The sequence below is a fragment of the Manacus vitellinus genome, unplaced genomic scaffold (assembly GCF_001715985.3).
Source record: "Manacus vitellinus isolate BGI_N305 unplaced genomic scaffold, ASM171598v3 scaffold_55_pilon, whole genome shotgun sequence".
NCBI classification, from domain to species: domain Eukaryota; kingdom Metazoa; phylum Chordata; class Aves; order Passeriformes; family Pipridae; genus Manacus; species Manacus vitellinus.
Window position 1 is genome coordinate 2,336,775 of NW_021940651.1, and position 22,771 is coordinate 2,359,545.

A 22,771-nucleotide genomic window follows, 5' to 3' on the forward strand; every position below is an offset into this window, starting at 1 on the left:
TTTCTTGAACTTTAAGCACTGAAAGGGAAAAACGCTGGATGCAATGGTGAAGGTAGGCACACTCTACACAAGCATACAATACAGAAAACCAATCACAAAGGTGTTTTGGTTACTGGCCCCTTCCAAAACGACAGTTTACCAAACAATATTAACTCCCAGCACACAGGCATATACAGAAGAAACATGACCAAGTCACATTATAATAATAAACCTTCCTACTACATATTGAAATAATAGGTCATCATGCTATTTCACAAGAACAAAACTCATGCCACAACAAAATATTTCTCAGACATGGATGACTCTCCAGACCAATACATTTCACAAGCAGAATATATGTAGGTGTATTTGGTGTTCTTTCAGTCCCATAAGGAACAACTACTTGCTACAATCATCCTGCAAAGCAATCAGTATTCTTCCCAACTGGCCTTCTTTTACAGTGTACCATAGAGCTTCATCCATATGCTTCAAGGGCTTGTATTCGCAAAGTCTGTTGCAGAAGGCAGCTCCTTTGTTTTCCATTCCCAACAGCACATCCCAGAAATATGAGGCCCTCTCCTTAGAAAAGTGCCGGAGAGTATCTACCACACTGCCGACGTGGAGCCACAGACAGCAGCAATAGTATCTTCCAAGAGTTAACACTTTCTAACCTAATTACTTCACACATGAGAAGCCTACAGCCTAATTTAATTAAAGCCACTGCTTTTTATCTTGGCTGATTTCAAGATCCTTGGCTTTCCTGAAAAACATGACCACACACAGTGTTCTCAGTCACCATTTTCAAAATTCATCTGTTTTTTCTTTATTTCTACAGTACTCACTCAATGAGAGCAGGAGCATTTAGTGATAGCAAATTAGTACCAAGATTTAAGAGAATCAGTCTCTAGGAAAATATGCAGCTATCAGAATATGACATAATAAAAGACACTACTATCATGCACTTAGGTCTACCTAAAGCGTCTGGATCTAAGTTCTACGTCTGACTTTCCTTTTGTCTCTTTTAACAGCCTTTTGCACCAAAAGAAACGTTCACATTAAGTTCTCTGAATGTATTAAAAGGGGGAAGGGAGAGGAGAGGTAATCATTTGCACACATACCTAAGAGCAAGTTAGAAATCTGGTTTATTTAAAATTGTGAAATCAAAGTACAATAAATAAGATGCTTAACATCAATACTGGATACTATGTAGAAAAACTCTGGTAAGACTGGACTGTTCCCTTGGTGCCTTGAGCGTGGATGAACCCTGAAATAACTTCTTAGCTCCCCACAGCCATGCTGTTACAGCTAGAATCTTTCATCATTCATGGTAAGCCTTCCCCAGATGCACGCTGCCAAATTCCTCCATTGGAGTTTCACCAATACCAGCAGAACTACCCCAAAGATGACAGGGCTCACCGGACCAAGGCTATAAGAGTGAGAATGAGTGCCTACATTTCAGAACTTCTATGGAGCATCTCTCTTCCTCCCTCAAAGCCCTTTGGAAAGTTTCATGAACTGTGCTATGGTCAAATATAATTTTTTTTTATTTTTTTTAATGAGCTATTATTAGACTGTAAGAACACATTGTTTCTTAATCACTGTCAGTTTTTGGGGTGGGGCGTGTGGATGATCCCATTAATGGTGCTTATACTTGTTTAACTCTGTTATTAAAGCACCACATTTTTCCAAACAGCAGATCCTCTCTAGTAACCATACTTTAAATACATTAAATACATTAAAACTCTCTGAACTAATCGATATGAAAATATTAAGATTTTATCCAAAATATAATTCCAAACAGCTCATAGAACCTCAGGGAGAAAGTTCTGCTAAAAATGTCACACCTGTTCAGAAACAGCAGTAAAAACATTCTGCATCTGCTTTAAAAACTATTGCACTGGGCAAAAGTATGATCACTACTTTAAAAAACTGAAATAAGCTTGGGCATATCACCCCTTCCTTGTAACAAACACTGGCACCAAGTGAATTCTTCTATTTTCTTCTGAGAAAAAAGGGTGGGGAGAGGGGGATGAAGAGGAGGAAGAAAAAATAATTCATCTTACAGGTCATTTATTATGTAACTGGCTGTTAATTAAGATTGGAGGCACTCTTTGACAAGCCAGATGAAAACAAGCGTATCCAGAAAGAAAGGACAGTACTCAACAAGGCCTCAATGTAGCCACCACTTCATGCTTCAACTCAAGTGAACCTTCCCAAAAGCTTTTCTGTGATCTGTAACAGGGATGTTCCTTCACATTGAAGATAAGTCTGTTTCAGTTTTATACTATTCTGATGCTTTCTATAGGTTAATAAAAAACATGAATATCATGAATATCATTGGTTCATGTACTCAACAGTTTAAAGTCTTGATGCTACCAATTAATCCAGTTTAAGTCTGTACAATTTCTCATCCAAAGGACTTCAAGCCAGGGATCTAATTTGCTGGGGAAGAGGCTCTGCTCAATTCCTACCTCATAAAACAGCAATTTAAAATAAAAGTCAGATTTTTCACCAAATGTTGGCGATATTTGGATAGGGTTTCTACAGGTAAGTGGTATGCACAGAAGTCATATACTTCAAGTATCAAAGCAACCTGACACTCTCCAAAGCAGTTTTTCTTTTTGAAAAAGAAAATAAAACAAATGCTGCTACCAAGCCTAGAACAATAGGTATTTAAACAACCAGGTTTCAACACCAATAAAAAGAGTAAACACTTCTTGTTAGCAAGATCTTTTTAACAGATAATAACCATTTTAAGTCAGTTCATTATAACACTTCAATAGGCACCTGCAAGCCCCTCAATCCTCACCATGTTAATACTCAGAAGAAACTACAAGTCACTAGACTTAAATGGCACAGGTATTTTGATTGAGGAGAAAAAAAAAAGAAAAAAAAGATTGCCATTGCTACCAGCGCATTGGGAATTTGAAGGGGCAATGAATGGAAAGGCCGCAATCATTTTTTCAGAATCAGGAGGACTTAAAAACACAAATAATCACATACATGTTTTTCACATAGTTTACCTCGGTATTTTAACCAACTTACACATTTTATTATTGAGAGAAGATGATGACATTGCAGAAAAATAAAATTTGTTTTTAACAGGACAAGTGTTTTACATGGTGGTATAAAAAGTGTAAGGGGAGTCTGAAGGGGAAGAAAGGGAAATGAAGTGGAACAAAAAAAAATTCACAAAAAAAACCCCAAAAAACAAACCCCACAACACTATTCCAGAAAAAGTAAAACGCTAAAACAAATTCCAGATGTGTACGTCTGAAGGTTTTAGCTTTTTCAAATACACAACTACGTGTGCCTTTCACAAGAACAGTCACAACTGAACGATACTTTTTGTACTACTGCACCCTTCAACAGGTCAGTCTGCAAGTTAAAACAAATAATATAATAAACTGCTAAACTGGTAAGTATGCAATTATGGATTGCTTTTAGCTGTTAGAAAAAGCTTGCTTATGTATCTAATGATTCATCATTTAATGGTTCATCATTGAAAATCAAACTGTGCTTAACAGTTTTTAGTTCAGACATACTGAAACCCAGCAGCACAGATGGCTGGAGATTTTTTATCGCCTTCAAGCATTTATTCCTCATTTTTCCAAAGAATGATGCAACATCAATTTTCCACGCATATAGCAGCAAGGAAAGTAATTCCACCTCTTTTTTAGAAGGATATGGCCTCTTGTGAAAATAGTCTAACAAGAACTGTTTTTGCGCCTCATACGAATTGTGATCATACTGATTAGGATCTACCGCCAGAAAGCGAAGATCCTCACTAGAAGGAAGCTTCCTCACCTCAGTCCTAATTTTTTGTCGTTTGAAAGGCACTACCCCTAAATTCGCTTCTTTCTCTGGAGACAGAGCTATGCCAGCACTTAAGCTCAGAGGCTGCTGTTCCTTATTCCTTTGGTCTTCTGCAACAAAGCAGGAATCTGACTGCCTTCTTTTCAGTATTACAGAAACGTGCTTTTCACCATTCACAAACAGCAGCTCTTTCCTCTCCGTACGCTCAAGCTGCATCTTCAGGCTTGAGTTGGTGTCTTTGTCTTTGGGAGCACTTCTACAGCGGAGCAAATGTACAGCGATAGCTGTTAAAGTCATATTTCCAGTGTACACACCACAACAGTGGATGCACTTGAAAGCAGGAGACTTTAAAATTGTATGTACAGTTGGCATTATATGATGCCTCTCTTTCAAATGCTTTTCATAGGTTTCTTTACCAGCAAACGTACCTAAGCAAAAGGGACAGGTAAACATTTTTCTGGTGCATCTCCTATTCACTTCTGCTGTCTGAGGTTTCACTTTGATGTAAACAGGGACAAGAATCGTTGAACTTATTCCAACAAGAACTGCCAAATGTACTTCTCTTTCACCCATGTCTTCATTTGGTAACATTGTATTGAAATCAAAGTGTGGAAACACCAGGCCACCCTGCCCATCGTAAACCAGTTGAAATCCTCTGTTGCTGTAATTCGCATGCAATTGCTTTCTGCCATTGTGTCTGGTTTTGTTGTGCTCCAAGAGGCTTTTTAAGTCATAGAAAGTACCTGTGCAAAACAAGCAAGATAAGCCATGCATGAAGAGATGTTTCATGAGCTCTTCCTCACAGAGAAAACATTTACAGGCACAACACCTGATCGCCGTTTGTGTCATCCTTAGAAAGGGTGCACAAGCTGCAAGTTTGTCAGGTTCTGGGATTTCTACTTTTACTTCGCGTGGTTTGTGGGCCACCTCCATGTGCACCTCGTAGACATTTGATGGGAAAAGCTCATTGCAAACAGGGCAAGTCTTCCACTGCTTGGCCTGTCTGATAGCCTGGCTTGTTTCAGGACCGGGAGGGGAGGCCTGTAAGGACACATTCTCAGAGGTCAGAACCATGGGAGGAGAGGGTGCGCTGGCTGGAGACTGGGACAGCTGAGCCACCGACCCAGACTGCATGAGCTGGATGGGCACCTGCGGGGGTGCAACAGTTGCTACTCCACCACCGGGAGGTACCGGCAAAGTAACTGAAACCGGGGACAGTGTGTACGTAGGTATACCATTAACCTGCTTTCCGGTGGGAATCAACTGCCTCAGTATAGAGCCTGCAGTCAAAAAAGTTGCGTTTTGAGAAACCGGAGGTTGAACTGGCTGATTTACTGGGATAACTGCTGGGGCAACAGGTTGGTTAAGCTGAAGAAACCCAGGTCCAATGGGCTGTCTGACAGGAACCACACCAGACGCAACAGGCTGGTTAAGTTGGAGAACACCTGACCCAACCGTCTGTGCCACAGGAAAGACTCTGGGATCAATGGGTCTATTCATGTTCCCAAGCGACTGGTTGACAGAGAGAACTCCTGGAGGAACTGGTTGATTCACTGGGAGGACTCCTGGTACAACTGGTCGATTCACAGGGCCGACGGGCTGAGTAATAGGTAGCGTTGCAGCTGGAACTGGACCATTTATAGTACCAATGGGTTGATTAACAGGAAAGAGCCCAGGCCTGACAGGCTGATTAAGAGGAAGAACTGCAGGGGCCACAGTTCTATTTATGGTCCCAACAGAATGATTAAGAGGGAGCCCATGAGAAACAATGATAGGCTGGGAAGGAGATGGCTGAATACTAATGTTCTGACCTACAGGGGGATTGCTGGGTACGAGAGTGACGTGTGACGGCGTAACGACGGGAGCAGAAGTTGTATGTGGAAGGCTACCAGAGGCACTTGGAACAGTCAGTGATCCAACTGCGTTTTGAACTCCTTTTGGCTGCACTGCACTCTGGTTTTGATTATTCTGTGGAAACGAAAGCTGGATGCAAGCTGGAGCTGTGACGGAACCTGCTGGGACAACGGCAGGCCCTGCAGATGGAGCAGCCACTGTCACACCTTGGAGAGGCTTTGGAGCAATAGACATTTTTTTCACTAGTCCAGGTTTCTTAATATGTTCTGAAATCAGAGACCGAAGTTTGTTCTCTAGGTCTCGGTGTGTTTCAGCTGTCAAGACATGATACATTAAAGAATCTGGGCTGTTTGCAGAAGCGTTACACTTTTTACAGTAGTACTCAACTGAATTTGCTGTACTGTCGTCAGGTTTCTCACCAAAATATATACTTACTAAGTTTTCAAAATGGTTCATCAGCACGTGCTTCTTCATATTGTAATATAAGGTGTCTGTGAAATGACATTTTAGACATGTGAAGTTTATGATGTCAGTCCTAAATTGTTTCATGCCATCCAAAATGCTGACTGTATAGTTCTGTATTCTTTTATTAGATGAATGAAACATCCGGATGTGTTTTCCTACTACTTTGGGATGAGAAGAAAACGCACATTTTGGGCAAGAAACCACCATCTCTTGGTCCATTTCATCCTCGTGGTAACGATGCAAGTGATTCTTGAATGAAGTAAGCAATTTTGATGAGAACTTGCATAAGCTACAGCAGTACGGCTTTGTTCTGTATCTCTGCAACAAAACAAAAACAACCACTTAGAAACTGCCAGTTCCTACATTGTTGTTATCTCTTTAAAACTAAGTCTGCACCATCACCTGTCAAAAATGCCTTCACTGGACATATAGCATGTATCTTCTCAGTTTCTTCTGGTTTTGAAAAGCAGATTTAAAGATGACATACTTAAAGAGAGAAACATCTGTGCCCTCTTTGCTTCATTATAATTTATTGAGAAGCCTTAATTGAGTTCATTTCTACCCCAGTTCAAAAGAAGTAATTCTGAAGCCTGTTTTTAAAGATGGGAATCACAGAACAAGCTAAGAAGAATTTGTATGCCACCATACACAGGAGGTTAAGCCTTAGCAATTAGGAATAGCAGCCCTTTTAATATGACACTTTTAAAGCTTTATTTAGTTTAGGGTCAGCTCCCATCTACTAGAGAAAGAGAGAGAAGAGAGAACAGGTAGGATCCTTCTTCTGTATTTCATTAGCCTACTCTTCCCTGAAAACTCTCCAGAAGTACCTTCCCAGCAAAGCCAAAAATGACTAATTTTTTAAGAACATTCTTTTGGAGCTAAAATAATAATAGAAAGGAATAAAACCCCTTTTACGAAAAAGCATATTGTCTCATACCAACTGGACATCCCATCACAGTAATTTTTTTCAGAAATTTCCTCTAGCACACTCAGTATACAGCCTACAGATTCTTCTCAGGAAAGTATTTTAACTGTATAAGAATATACCTAACTATCTTCCACTAAGCAGTGGTTTGGTCCCTCAGTTATATGTCACATGATAGGATGACTTTTTGTATCCGTGTGAACACTATTTGCTCTTTCTGAAAAACTGCTACCCTGTCAACCAGTTTTTCTGACCAACTTCTGATTAACTTCTGCCAAAAACTACAGAATCACAGCAACATCCATGTGACAAATGTGCCCCCTCAGACATCTAGTGGAATCTCTCTGTTCCCTCTATGTGTGTTCTTCACCTCATTGATTTCTGCCCCTTATGAATCCAAAGGGAACAAGCTGTGCTGCCAGTACAGCATCCAGCCTAGTTAGATCACCCACATACATCTCACTGACACATTATGAAGAACGGTAACAAAATATGTGCAGGGTTTGTTTTTTTGTCATTTCATATAGCCATGGAAGTTATAGTCAGTCATCTACAGATAACAGATAGTCATCTACTAGCAGTACTACAAGAATGACCTGATGCTAACGAAAATCTAAGCTCCAAATGCAAGGGACGGGGTCAGATAATGCCACTGGCTGGCTAAGGCTGCTGAAGAAGTACACTGCTAAGGTATCACCGAATTATCTTCTATTTAGACTCTTTCGGTGTCTAATCCCAGCTGCTAGCAAACAGCAACAGAGAAAACTAGAAGATGTATCAATCTTACTTTTAAAGTATATTGCCTAGAGAAAGGCCACTGACACTACTGAACTAATGAAGCATACAGAACATCATTAAAAGATGCACCTTACTTCTGAAGGAGTTAAGTGACAAAGAGAGGTGACTGTTTATTTTAATTGGCTGTCCAAGGCTTAGAAAAACTTATATGTTTTAAAATATTGGGCCTCTTGACCCCTTAGTTCCATCCCCCGCCCCATTTCTGGTTTGGGTCTTTTTGTCCTCATAAACTTGTACCATAGTGTCAGTGTTTCCTTCCTGCAAAGTCTGAACAATTGCTGTTAGATGCAGTGAGAACACTCTACAGGTAAGTGGTCCAACTGCTGAATTAATTTGCTGTTCTGTAGCAATGATGTTCAAACAAGTATCGAACAGCCCCAGTGCCTGCATACTGATAAGTCTAGGGAAATATGTTCCATGTCTTCTTAGTTCATTCCGGTTTTTTTGATGGAGGTAAAAATTATGAGACTTCACAAAAGAACAAAAAAAGACATCTTAGAAATAATTTTGCCAGCATGTTCTCCTTGCATACTCATCTGATCTGCCTTTTATGTTCACAAGTTCTACTACAGTCTACCAGTCCATCCCAGTTTTATAGAAAATTTGACAAAATAAGAATTTTAAGCCCCTCAGGAAAAACAAAGCACATTAGAGATTGACCAATACAACCCTCAACTGTATAAAATGGAACCCAAAAAAAGGCTTATTAGAGATATTGAGGAAAACTTGATTAGTCCTACTCCGAAGAACATACCCCAGCACATAGTAACTCTTTTCGTTGTGTAGTCTCACATTCCCCACAACCTAGAGACATGCAGAAAGACAGAACAGCCTCCAAGAACTGAAGTTCTTCCTGAACCGTTAATGTCTCCCTAAAAGCAGTACTAACACTGGAAACCACCAACTTCATTTAAATAGGTATCTTCTCCAGCCTACTGAATTTCCAGTGTAGCTCAAACAACTTCTTTTCCCCTTATGGCAACAACTTTGGAACAGAACATCCTGAAGGACCACTTCTTCTCTCTAAAGTCTAGGCAACATGATATGTGAATGATATATATCAAAGAACCATGACTGTATAAAGAAAATGGATAGAAACAAGTTTAGTAACCAAAAGAGACTGCTTGGCAAATCTGCTCCACAGCAACATATCACCATCTCTGCACTGAATTTCATCGATCAGACTCCAATCTTGTTTTTTGGACAGATACATACACAGTTGGTCATGCTGACTAGCTGAGTCAGGACACATATTTCTCCCTTCTGGTAAGCGATCAGGTCTCTCTGCCTTGTCTCCCTCCAGACAATAGGGAGGAAAGAAGATTCCCTCTCTAGTGCACATTTCCATTTTCACTGAAATCATTTTGCCTAAAGCACTGGTGAAGGAAGATAAGCTTCACTTGGTCTATCTTCATCCTACTCTTCCTTATTTCATGTTTGAGGAGGAAGGGGAACCTCCCTTGCTCACCTAACACAGATCTCCCAACACTGAACTTCTTTCTTTAGTCAGAAGGTAGAGGAAAAGGCAAAAGAGACAAAATCGGCGAGACCAGAGCTCAGATAACATGCTGGATGGGGCCAGCAGACCTGATAACAGAAGATGTTTTTCATGCGCATAAAGAAGAAATAAAAAAGGGGAGGGAAAAAGAGAAACCATCATAACAATTAACAGGATTTATTCTATTCACCTAAACTAAAGGTAGTCTTTACTGGAGGTAACTGTAAGCCTTATCTGAAGTGACAGGAAGAGGTTAGACACAATGTGTCCCCACTCAAACAAACATTTGACTCTTTCATCCACAAAGTCATGTGAACAGAACAACCCCTAGTCTTAAATGTGTGAACACAACTTCAGGAAGGGAGAAATAGGAGACAAAGCAGACAAGGGTCCTGATGGGCGGAAGGGATCACTTTCTACTTAATGACAGCTTGGTCAAGACTGAGTGGCTTTGTTTGCTCAGCCTGTATGCTAGGGGCTGCAACTATTCCACTTTGAAGCCTTAGTTTGTTTTAAAGATGGTAAAGGCAGATGTTTTAAAAGCAGTTTCACATACACAAATCTAACTGGACATAGTCTTCCACTGCCACCCTATGCCAAGCCACCAATGATAATTTCAGCTTAATCCACTTGCATCTATGCAATCTCATTTTCACCCTTCCAATGAAACAAGAGTCATGTTGTACACAAGAACATGTTAATACTACACATCAAATTAGGCTAAAAAAGCAGAACATTAGTGTGACATCTTAAATACTGATGCTCAAGGTTATAACCTTAAAAACAGCAAATGACATGCAGTCCTTATAACCAGACACATAACAGGGAAAAACACAGGGAAATGAAAGATTATTCCCTGACTAATAGCACTTAGAAAAAAAACTTTAAAGCTATTTTTTTACCATAAAAAACTGTATTCCAATTTCTGAAAATTACAAAATTCAGCAACTCCACATACATGTCTACCCAGAATTTCTAACACAAATTTTATACATACTTTCCTTTTACCCACAGGTTCCCAAAGAGAGACATCGCTCCACGAAGTGTTATAAAAGTAGCTTTCACCTGCGTCAAAACTTTGAAGATTCTAAAAGAAAAATGGAAACAAAGAAATAATCTGATTTTGCAGTCTGTTTTAAATATAAAGAAATTCTCAACAGAAAATAAGGAAAAATAAAAAAGGAAAACCCACATAAAGAGAGAATGACTCAGAAATCCATACAGTATTCAGATATAGGTCCCAAAACTCAGTTAAAAGAAATTACTTCTTTGACCACTCTTTGACTTATTTTACCTCAAATATTTGTTTATATGTCTGGCTGGTAGTAGAGCAGGAATTCTGAACATTTCATAGTTACTGAAAATAATATACAGAGTGAAAATATTTACACTTTAATTCCATTGTTTCCAGCCAAGTTCACAGTGAACACTGAAATATATTTTCCCCCTCTACTTTCTTCCACCTACATCTGTAATATTTCACTGCTTACTTCCATTTATTAACTTACCACAATGCTTTACTTTGCAACAGATTTTAGTATTAAATCTTCATAGCATTGCTATGCTTTTTTGGAAAAACAAAAGACATTCACAGAAGCCTGTTTCCAAGAGCTGCACTACTTTTCCTCAAGCTGTAAAAGTAACAATATTATCATGTCTGGAACACCTATGTCAAGGGAAGCAACTTTCCTTATAGCTTTCTTCTAATCAATCCATCAGAGCAGTTTATGTTCCTCAAGCCAAAGTCAGCTATTATCCTAAAAATCCTAAAGTTCGTCTTCAGTTTTCTAAGGCCCGCACATATCCAAACACAAACTTAATTAAAAAAAAAACCAAACAAAACACACACCAAATTAGATTCCTGTTTCCTAGGCATTTCTGAAGATCCTAGGCTAGCTCCAACAGCAGACCAGAGGGCCTTAGATGAACCACAGGCTACGAATCCAGGCTTTACCCACAGAAAACCAGCATCGCTTCGCCCCTCACATTCTCCTTCCCTTTCACAAACCACTCTTCACTCAAAATTCTGCAGATACCTAGAGAGAACTAGATGTTTTCAATTCTGCACCAAACACCACTGGAACAGCAGAAGCAGATAATAAATACCATTTAAGTTCAGATCACCCAACAAGAGGAGTGGAATCCATAAACCTAATAGTTCATGGTTAAAAAACCCCCATGCAGTATTTATGTGAAATTCAGCATCAGCAGAGGATATACCAAGCAACAAAGAGAAACAAAGCCTCTAGCAATCAATAAAATACAGAATCCTACTTCATGCAGGCTCTGTTTGCACTAGGCTCCTGTCCTTGCAAATATGAGTATTCCTTTGTATTTAACAAATTACAGCAAGACAGAACATCATGCCAGTGATAATTTGATTTAAATTATATTATCCAAGAATTTAGAAAAATGTAGCTGAGTTTGCAATAAGCTTTCTAGCTTTTTCAACAGTCAAGTTTGCCTGACAAGAACCCAGAAAAGCTCGGGGCAACAATAAACAAACCCGTTTCCATCTAATCAACACCTAGACACTAAATGAGTCATCTATTTGCCCTTCAGCCAAACCTTCTTATAAAAAAAATCAGAAACACCTTAGAAAGAACTCTTGCATGGAACAAGAGTAATCCCAGAACTTCAGAGAACTATGTTTGATAGAGAAAATTAAGAGACTTGAGATTTTCTAAGAATTCTTCGGCCAAATATGCTGGAGCAAATTACACACTGCTAAAAAGAGTTTTCTTAAAGTTTCTGGCTTATCCAAAAAATGTTTTATTTCTGGTTTGAGGCTCCTAGACTTAAACACCACATTCCCACAAGCCAAATGTGTGTGATAATACACATCTAGATAATTTTGCTGCAACAGCTATTTCTTACAGAGAAATATTTAATGAGAAATGTAACCATTCTTATCAATACAATCAGTCAAAGGTGCAAATGTCTATTGTGAACACTTGGTTTAAACAGAGGTCTGCTAACTTGTTATGCCCTTCCCACATTTCTCACTCTCTCACAGGAGGGGAGAAAAACAGATCAGAAAGGTAACAAGAAGGGAACAAAAACCCCCAAAGAAGCCTGACTAATCCTGATGTATAGTGGGTATTTTACATTAAAGAGAAAAATATTTTTAAACTAAGAACTGTTCTCTCTTCTGTATTAAAACCATCACTGTTTTCCAGAACAAAAAGATAAAGAGCATATAGTTTAAATGAAGACACAGAATAGAATCACAACATGGTTTGGGTTGGAAGGGACCTTACAGATCATCTAGTTCCAGTCCCCCTGCCATGGGCAGGGATGCCACTCACTGCACCAGGTTGCTCAGGGCCCCATCCAACCCGGCCTTGAACACTGCCAGGGACGGGGATCCACAACTTCTCTGGGCAACTTGTGCCAGTGCCTCACCACCCTCCAAGGAAAGAATTTCTTTCTAACATCTAATCTAAACCTACCCTCTTTCAACTTAAACCATTGCTGCCCCTTGTCCTGTCACTACCTCCCCATATAAAAAGTCCCTTTCCCTCCTTTTTACAAGACCTCTTTAGGTACTGGAAGGCCGCAATGAAGTTTCCCCAAAGCCTTCTCTTCCTGAGGCCGACCAACCCCAACTCTCTCAGCCTGTCTTCAAAGCAGAGGTGCTCGATCCCCTGATCATCTTCTTGGTCCTAAAGATCACAGTATGTTAGAGAAGCTAAAACAGTTTATTAAAGGAAAACCTCTGACATTACAATGTACTTGAACATACTACCTGGAGAATAAAACTAGTAATCTAGCACAAAAGGCTCATGTTTTCTTCCCAGCAGCTAAAAACTAATTTGGTCTTTAAGCTACAAAGACATACTAGTCATACGTGAAATTCCATCATCTTCCTCACAAACTACTGTCCATTATCATGCCTAATTAGAACAGTGTAAGACCAATTTTAAGACCAGATGGAAAGTCACATTTTATCATATCATTTCATACCATTTCCTAAACTGTCCAGCCTCCTCACAAGGAGCCCAAAACTCAATTTCAATATTTCAGAAAACAAACAAGCTTTAGCTACTTCTCACTAAATGGTCTTCAAAGTCCCTTCAAACCCAGGGCATTCTATGATTCCATTCTATTAAGACCTCACACACCCTATATTGCCAAAAAAATACCATCATCATATGAGCCAAGTACAAATCAAACTCTAGAAACCATTCTTCCTAAAGTTGTACCAAAACCAGCCCCAGATTACCCAGAAAAAAAATATCCCTAAAATTATGAACTTGGTTAAGGGAGAATTATTTGCAAAAAACCCTGAGGTGGTATTTTTTTGGCCCAAATCTCAGTGCTTTTTCCGAAACGGAAATGTTTGCTGGCTTTCCCACCACCACCATTTATTAAAAATGAAGCAAAACCAATAAAAAGCACACTAATGCACACTACACCCCCCCCAAAAAAACCCAACCAAATATAAAACACCTCATTCACCAATAAAGTCCATGTTGCAATCAAAGAGACTGCAAGCATTTTCACAGTAAAATCCTGGCACCATAAAAACATTTCTACTTCAGTCAAGACAGACTCAGGTTCTGAGTTAGAGGATTGATTACAAAACAATATATAACACAATAAAAACAGTAAGTAAATGGAAATTACTAGACATTACAATTTTCCCTGAGCTATTATGACATTTAGATACATCCAACATTGTTCAGCTGCAATAACCAAGAATATTCCAAAATCAGTTTTGCATGTACAATTTTTTTTCCAATCATTTGCTTATACAGTTTTTAAAAAAAAAAAGCACCACAAAAGACATAACAGCACTCCTACAGAGTATCAAACCTACTTTAGTTCTACCATACAGAAGCAATCCAAACTCTTGACTGTGGTCAAGGTGAAGTCATGAATAAACAGCCAAAAAGACTGTGCACTAGCTCACTGAAATATACTACTGTTTAGTCATCAAGTTGTATTTACTGTGTTTGCACTTTTCCTGGTATTAGGCTTGCCAATCTGCTGGTCTGCATTCCTCCTGATTGTTGCATAGAATTTTCTCCAGGAAGGGGCAGCAATGGTACTAGGTTCATCTTAATCTCCCTAGTACACTTGCATATACTTTTTAAGATGCAAACCCAAACTACAAGTCAGTAAAACAGTTTTGGTATTTTTCCCTGGTCACAAAGTTTAAAGGCCTGCAACGAGATTACTGCGTTTAATTGCCAGGCTGTTTTCAGAAATCCCGACAATTTAAAAGAAAATGAAAAAAAGCTGCTGCATAGAACATAAATAACAGTTCTTTAATCTGTGGTGTTTTTCTTGAGGCTGTACTGTTCCTTCTGTTTAAACATTACTAGCAGAGAATATAGAGCACCATCTATAACACATCCTGTTGAAAAATACATTTTCTTTCAATGCTACATACTAACACAAGAAATTCCTCCCCTGGCATATGATCAGTCACTAATGAGTAATTCTTCAAGTAAGGACCCCCCCCATAAAGATCTATGGCAGAGGAACATCATAAATACACTAGAAAGTGAAATATTTTTCAAGGGTTTAAATTTCAGATTGATTTACATTCTTTCAAATGCTTTACCTTCAACGATTCCCTGCAGCTGTCAAGCCCAAGATCCACAAGAATGTCCTTCACCTTTTTTCGAGCCTTCCTGACATTATCAAGATTTTGAACAGGAATTTGAAACATTTTGCACTTTTCCTGAGGAAAAAAAAAAACAACCCAAACACAAAAAAGTGACGGAATAATTAAACACAGGCACCTGCATCTAACAGTTAAAACACAAACTAAAATCCAAACCAACATGGAATAGAATCAGCACTGCCAACTCTACCATTAAACCATGTCCCTCATCACCACACCAACACGTCTTTTTATACCTTGGGGATGGGGACTGAACCACTTCTTTGGGCAGCCCATTCCAGTGCTTGGAAACTCTTTCTGTGAAGAAGTTTTTCTGATTACCCAACCTAAACCTCCCCTGGTGCAAGTTGAAGCTGTTTCCTCTTATCTCTTGCTTCTTGGAAGAAGAGACTGACCCTTTCCTGTCTACAACCTCCCTTCAAGTAGTTGTACAGAGCAATGTCTCTCCTGAGCCTCCTTTTCTCCAGGCTGAACAACCCCAGCTCTATCAGCCATTCCTCATAGGACTTCTGCTCCAGACCCTTACCAACTTCATTATCCTTCTCTGGACATGCTACTGCACCTCAGTGTCTTTCTTCTAGTGAGGGGCCCAAAACTGAACACAGGATTCGAGGTGTGGCCTCACCAGTGCCAAGTACGGAGGGACAATCTGGTCCTCCTGGCCACACTATTTCTGATACAGGCCAAGATGCTATTTTTTAAGTATGAAAATCCAGAATTCTTGAGCCAAAGAACTGGATTCATTAATATTTCCCAGTAGATCACTTGACTATTCTTAAAGGAAACAGAATCTGAATTTTTGAGGAAAAAGTTCTTTATATTTCTTCTATCTACATAAAATTCCAAGTTTTTCTTTCAGATCTCCTTGTATCTACATGGCAGGAATACTTGTTTTGTGGTGTTTTTGTAAAAGAACATGAACACTAGAATTTTATAAAGTTCTATTCAGAAAATTACTATAATCTCACCCAGGAAGGAGAAATCCAACACCTTTCACCTTGAATGTCAGCATCAAGATGAGAAGTCTTTGGTAAGTTGTTCTGCTGTCATGTATGTACACACTTAAAATATAATTACTAGTAAAATCTAGATTTCCTGTACAAGGTTGTAAAGTGATCAGGTATCCCATGGGCTTAGATTTAGAAGTATGTGCCTTTGTCAACTGGGTCAACTGTTTCTTAAATTACAGCACAGTGCAATTTAGACTAAGATTTAATAAACTAAAATGGCACAGAATACAAAAGAACTACCCTGCACTGAAAAAGGTCACTGGGAGCTTCTCAGGTATTTGGTTCTTAAATAGCTGGCAGAGGATCCAGGAGCATTTACACCACCTTAGTCCTTATTTCTAAATAATTCATCCATCCAGGACAAGTCTGAACAAGAAAAAAAAATAAAGAAAATCCCCAAACAGCACTTCATCCTTGACAAGTCTCAAACGTCTTGAAAAGCTATACTTGACTACGAAAAGCAAGATCCCTGTCAACAGAAAATCTTTGCTTCAGATGACAAGACTTTCCTGTAAACAGTTGCAAAATCCCCTCACATATAAGACACCAGCTACAAACGAAGCCTCAATAACCCCTCCCCCCCCGCAAACCCTACAAAAATTATTAAAAAGGTTTTTACTCTGTATGTAATCCCCCCAAACCTTAATTTATGTACAAAACATACAATTGAGGGAGTTTGTCATTAAAATTCAAACAACTCACATACTATTCTTCTCTTCTTCTCCCCCAAAAGGAAAGGTGTGTAGAGAGAAGTCGAGAGGGAACCCCATTGACAGACGCTAGTCTTGTTTTCTAATGTTTTTCATCAGCAAGAAGTCCAGAAGACATTCTGATACCATTGGGGTGGGTGTAGAACAGGACCCTATAAAGAATGCAATAAATCAAGAGTAACTGATCTGGCATTCTATTAAAGTCCAAGGAATAAAAATAGGACACAAAATCATCTTTTTAAAGTGAAGTCCACTGGGAATTTGCTTAGTCTCTGGTCAAAGCTTTATGATCAGTCCCTCTGTGATAGAAGGTCATGCACATCAACCCCCATAGTCCACTGCAGGTAACAACAGAGCTGGTTGGATGTCACCATGCTCAGATCAGCCAGAAGATGTGGTTCAATAAATTAGGCACCACTGGAAACCGTTCCTCCATCTCAGTCCTTCAACTGATGCTACTGAAGAAGGTGAAGCAGATTTTTCTTGAGGCATGTCTAGCTCATAAAACAAAAACATTAGTCTACAAAGATGGTATAGTATGCAACATCCATGTAACTCAAGTTTTCTTAATCAGTAATCTTTCTGAGATGGAAATTATTAATCCAGAAGAAAGAAAGAAAAACATACACACACCCCAAAAAAGAAACCTGATACAAATTAGTTATTTCCCAGTTTTCAAGTAGTTGGTCTTCAATCCAAAGGCCACCACGTGCAATCATGTGCAAGGTTAGTCAGCTGGTATTTAAACAACCTGCTTGGGAGTAAGGCTCTTAAATTATTCATCTAACACCAGAATCACAGAATGATTTGGGTTGGAAGTGACCTTAAAAATAATCTAGTTCCAATCCTCTGCCATGGGCAGGGATACCTTTCAGTAGACCAAGTTGCTCAAAGCCCAGTCCAGCCTGGCCTTGAACACTGCCAGGGATGGGGCATCCACAGCTTCTCTGGACAACCTGTTCCAGTGCCTCACCATCCTCACAGTTAAGAATTTCTTCCTAATATCTAATCTAAAATCTACCCTCTTGAGATTCTCTCTATCCATTGGACCATCAATGCCCCATCACAAAGGTCACAAAATCTCAACCTTCTAAGCTTATTCCCTCTAGCTCTCAGTTTAATTCCCTGATTACTATGCAGTTTATTATCCATAATCTTTTACTACTAATTTGTTTTTCTTGTATTTTGGATATTCTTCAAGCCCTAAGTTGCATTTTGGTTCCATCAATAACTACCATTTGTTGGTACACATCCCATTCTTAGCCAGCAAATTCAACATGACTAAAACTAAATCAGAGTCTTGATCCTTTTACTGTGCTGCCTACCAAAAAGATAAATCTATCCTTAACTACTTTTAACTGGTTGTTCCAAAAAAAACTGATAATCCATTGAGTTTTCACAGTCAGTACCATTTCATGAACAGAACCAAGGCAAGTTAATAGCAAAATAAAAGAATAATTTTAGCAGCTGATATCTCAAATCCAATTGTAAAAAATCTGTTCAACTCTTGCTCAGGCATTTTATCCATCAATCTATTCTGTATTTGCTGTTTCTTAAGAGAAAACCTCCATAATGATACAACAAACTGAAGTTTTATGCAACACTACAGGTTCCATTCATTTCTACAACATTTGTTACCATAGACTGTAACATATAAATACCTTCAGCTTTTCAGCAAAGATCACAAATACAGCTCTTTCCTTCCGGTAGTACTGCAGTATTTTAAGGCTAGCCTAAACAACAAGGTAACAGTATCTTAGTAGTCAAAGTCACTAGTCTATCAAGTACCTATCTTCTGTCGTTTCTCCTCATTAAGAAAAAAAATGCAAAAATACTAATATTTCACCTCTTTAAAGTAAGAAGTCACCACGAAATGGAAAGTTCCTATTTCTCCTACTCCTCAGAACAATACTCCTTCACCTTGGAAAGGACCTCAAAAGAACACCCAGTCCAGCTTCCAGTAAGCAGGCTCAGCCATTAACTGTAATCAGAGCACTCTGTTTCTCTGTTTTGGACAGTCAGGTCCTGAAAAACCTCCACAGACAGAGGTTTGACAGCCTCTCTGGTAACCTCTCCCAGTAACAGCCTGTGCTCACAGTGAGAGCTTTTTTCCTTACATCAAATCAGCACCACTTTCATTCATATTCCTACAGAAAGCAGGCATTTGCAAGCAAATTAAATACAGACTTGGTATGGGCTGGAGTAGGGAAGATGCACAAACGTGCCCTCAATGTGCATGCGAAAACTCTGAGCAAAACCCAGTAAACCAGATAATCAGGCATTTCTAGAGTATTCAGGAAAAGAGGCAGATACAAAGAAACACTGTTAAGAAGACCCACAAGAAAGTAGCTGCAATGGAACCCTTTTTAGACACTAGATAATCCACACGGAAGCCAGATCTCCAGATGTGTTCCTAGGAAGCTGGGCTTCACTAGTCCATTATTCACAGAACTGCTTATAGTAGGGAAATTATGAAAGGCTTATGGTATTTTGTCCTTTCATATTATCTGCCTTAGTTTTTATACATTTTATCTAGTAACTGAGAAAGATTTTTACAAAGACTTTGGTCTTTACAAAGGCTTACAGGTTTTGGGACATTTGGGTGGGAATATTTATAAAGGTTTGTTTATCAGCTTGTATTTCAGCAGTTATCAGAATTGATATGCACCAATAAAGAATTATTTTCATTTCAGTAAAGTCATTAGAAGTTGATAGTATTAGTTGAGAAAACAGTAAAAACTGCTTTACTCCTGAAAATGAAATGAGAGCATGTGATCTACTATTTCTAAAAATCTAAAGCACAGGAACACTGGGTGGCAAAGAGAGCAGCGAGGAGGACATTGAGAGAGTGACTAGAATAATGGGAGTTCGGCTTGGCCATGGGGAGTTTTACTCTCATCAATTTTGTTTTGTTTCTGATAAGCTTACAAGTCCTAAAAGAGGTCACACCTGGGTATCTGCTTAACCACATATTATATGGTCGGTTCCACTTCCTGGACTCTTATCTGTGCCTTCTGAGAGAGACCTAACTGGATTTACAAGTACATCGGCACCATCAAAGCTTATCCAGCCTATGGAGGGAGAGGGAAGAAATGCTTATAGCTTCCTATCAACTTCTCTAGGTGTTTTAACAGCTTTGGGAGATTTGATGCCCAGAAAGAAAAACAGTCAATTGATTAGAACAGATATTCTTCCTGTTTATTATTGAACTTGTTGTAAATTAAAATATATCTTATTAAAAAATAACATGAGCAGTTCTGGTCAACAACATAATTCCTCTTTATCATCTTAAATTCCAATTTCTATCCAAGTACAACGTGATAGAACTCTCAGGTTAAAAAAATATTAAACTTTTCTTAGTGCAACTAAAGCAGAAACCTTTGGGGATCTGGAATCATAGAAGTCGTTCCAAAGTTGCAATAATTTTGCTGTTCTCATGGCTAGAAATCACATACCCATTAAAAAGGTCACGTAGCCCAACACAAAGACAGCCATCATTCAACAGTTGCTTACACAAGGAAGAGCACTAAGCTACATAGATAAAGATAGAGCACACCAACCTGCATCTTGCCTAACAAGTCAAATCAAAACGAATTTAGATCACTAATCTTACTTACTGTGGTTTAAATAACTATTGTGACGGTTCATTAACACACGATCAAATCCCTGTTATCCAAGACTAGTCAGAAGAAGGGACAATACCATTCAAACTCATGGAGCCTTCCTAGAGCACTAACTCACACAACACTTTCACACAACACACAACTCCCTTGGGAGTCCCTTCTGGGCATTAGCCAGAACTTTAACCCAGCAGGATTCAAGTTCATCCCAGGTGACCTAAGCATGTGCCTGGAGTCTACTCAAATCCTGCAGTACTCATCAGCCCCATGTGTATGAGAGCAGAAGAGTCACACACCAAGCCCAGCTACTCTAGGAGGAAGTACAACTGCATTTGTACTGCACTAGTCAGTTTGGTATGACCCAAAGACTCCGCACTTCACAGATGCACAGAACAGTCCACAGCACAGATAATACAAAACCTTAATAATTCAGCAAGGGGACAGAAGTGAAAAAAACCCAAGGCTGTGCAACAGGTTTCAGCAGAAGGACTGAAATGTTCAACACAAGCCAGCTCTACCAGCATTCAGTAGGATTTAACCCAAATCAAGGAGCTCCCAATGGAAAAACATAAGGTATTACGAAATTCTGCGTGCTCTTCCTTGTTTCTGAAGATTTGCTATAATCTGGGGGGGTTGTTGCTGTTTTACAAAACTTTCATTAAATGAACCATAGGAATTACAGGTCTTCTTACAGCTTGGCTAGATATTGTGCTAAAGAAATCCCCTTTTCTTGATCTTAATTTAACAGAAAGTTTATTAAAAGCAGCACTAGGATTTCTAGAATATAGAGTATATATTCCAAGAGTTAGTCTTTACAAGCACTTCATTTTAAGTCTTTACAGTTTTAGGGGATCAAAGACTCATTTTTGACATTTGAAAACTACCAACTGAACAACAACCAATTCCTCCCCAATAATTTACATGTCAGAACTTTATCAGTTGTGAGTTGTTTGTAATTTTGACAATACAGAACTATGAACCGCTGCAGGAGGAGTCAAACACGTGCCTTTTATTTCGTTTACAAATCAGGACAACTGAAATTCCCCATTACCTGCCCTCGAGCACAAGGCAAGCACATTTGGATGGTTTTCAAGGTTTGCATCCTGCAGGCTATGTTTGTACGCACTATTCATAAACTTATTCTTTGTTTTTAAATGCATGCATTACTGAGGTACCACAAGGATAGCCAACGTAATTTTGCATCCCACTGACTTTTGTCATTAACTGATCCCATTAACTGATGGTTAAGTGTTGATTCTGCCCGCATGCCATTCCCACCATCCAAGCTAACACTTTGCTACAAACTGCTTCAAATTAGAACAATCCACTAGAAGTAATTAAAAATACTCGTCCACAGACTTCGAGACAACCTATTTGGCCCATTCCTTACACACCCTATCGCTGAAGTCCGAACTGGAATTAGCAAATAAAAAGCGAACCAGCCGCTCATAGGAGGCATCGCGTTTTCCCGGTGCTAATCGCCTCCCTCGATGGCGCGGGCGAGGGCTGCGGCAGGGAAAGGGCTCCCGTCCGGTCGTCGTCGCGCCGGAGCGAAAGCGCTCCATGTTCGCAGCTCCCGGCCGCGCCGGACCGCACGCAGCCCCCGGACGCCTCCCCGCCCTCCGCCCGTGCCCCCGCCCCGCCCCGCCCCGCCCCGCCCCGCCGCACGTTACCCGGCCGCGGCTGCAGAGGGAGCCCCCGCCGCTCCTCCTCCCGATCTGTTTGTCCTGCTCCTCCTCCTGCATTGCCGGCCGCCCGCCGCGCCGCGGTCCCGCACGTGCCGCCGCCCCCGCCGCTCAGGATAGCGGCCTCTGCTCCCGGCTCTGCCCTCGGCTCTGCCGTGCCGCCGCGCCCCCGCCGCCGCGCCGGCGCCCGCCGGCCCGCCCGCGGCCCCCGCCTCCTTCTGCCGCCGGCCCGCGCTGCCCGCCCCGCTCACCGCGCCGCCCCGCCCAGGGCGGCGGCACCGCCGGAGCCCCGCTTCAGCGCCCCGCTCAGGCGCCCGCCCCCCGCGCCTCCGCCCGCGCCGCATCAGCCGCCAGAAAGAGAAAATGGCGCTCGATTTGTCCCAGGAAGTGACGTTGAGGCTCATTTGCATGCCAGGGGGACAGCCAATGGGAAAAGACTGGAGCAACGCTCCCATTGGCTGCCCGAAAGAGCTGGACGCGGCCGGGGGCGGGGCCTCATGACGCGGCCGGGGGCGGGGCCTCATGAGGGGGCGGGCCCCGAGCGCAGGGCTCACCGGCGTCCGCAAGGGGCAGCAGTGAGCGCTCTCGCGAGAGCCGTGACGTCACCCCGGAGTGGGAGGGGCCTGCTGACACCGTGCCCAGCACGCGAGGCCGCCACGTGACGGCCCATCCCCGCTGCCCTGGTTCCGGAGGGGGGTGGGCAAAGCCTCACCCGCATGTGCTGGAGGCCCCTCTCAGGTCTCCCGGCCAATGGGGTGAGGCAAGGCTTGGCTGCT

General features: G+C 40.7%; 1 protein-coding gene across 4 annotated transcripts; it reads right to left on the reverse strand.

Moving 5' to 3' along the window:
- Positions 1 to 983: 983 nt before the first annotated feature.
- On the reverse strand, positions 984 to 16,837 carry ADNP2 (ADNP homeobox 2). 4 transcript variants are annotated; one of them, XM_018081677.2, is made up of 4 exons: positions 16,687 to 16,837; positions 14,908 to 15,027; positions 10,333 to 10,422; positions 984 to 6,432 (listed from the first exon to the last, which is right to left on the reverse strand). In XM_018081677.2, the coding sequence occupies exons 2-4, from the start codon at positions 15,013 to 15,015 to the stop codon at positions 3,445 to 3,447; spliced, it is 3,186 nt and encodes a 1,061-aa protein (XP_017937166.1). In that variant the 5' UTR covers positions 15,016 to 15,027; positions 16,687 to 16,837; the 3' UTR covers positions 984 to 3,444. The 4 variants fall into 4 exon arrangements, with proteins under 4 accessions (XP_017937166.1, XP_017937165.1, XP_017937168.1 ...); XM_018081676.2 differs by having other exon boundaries at positions 16,683 to 16,837; XM_018081679.2 differs by lacking the exon at positions 16,687 to 16,837 and adding an exon at positions 10,844 to 10,966 and having other exon boundaries at positions 14,908 to 15,022.
- Between the last annotated feature and the right edge of the window lie 5,934 nt (positions 16,838 to 22,771).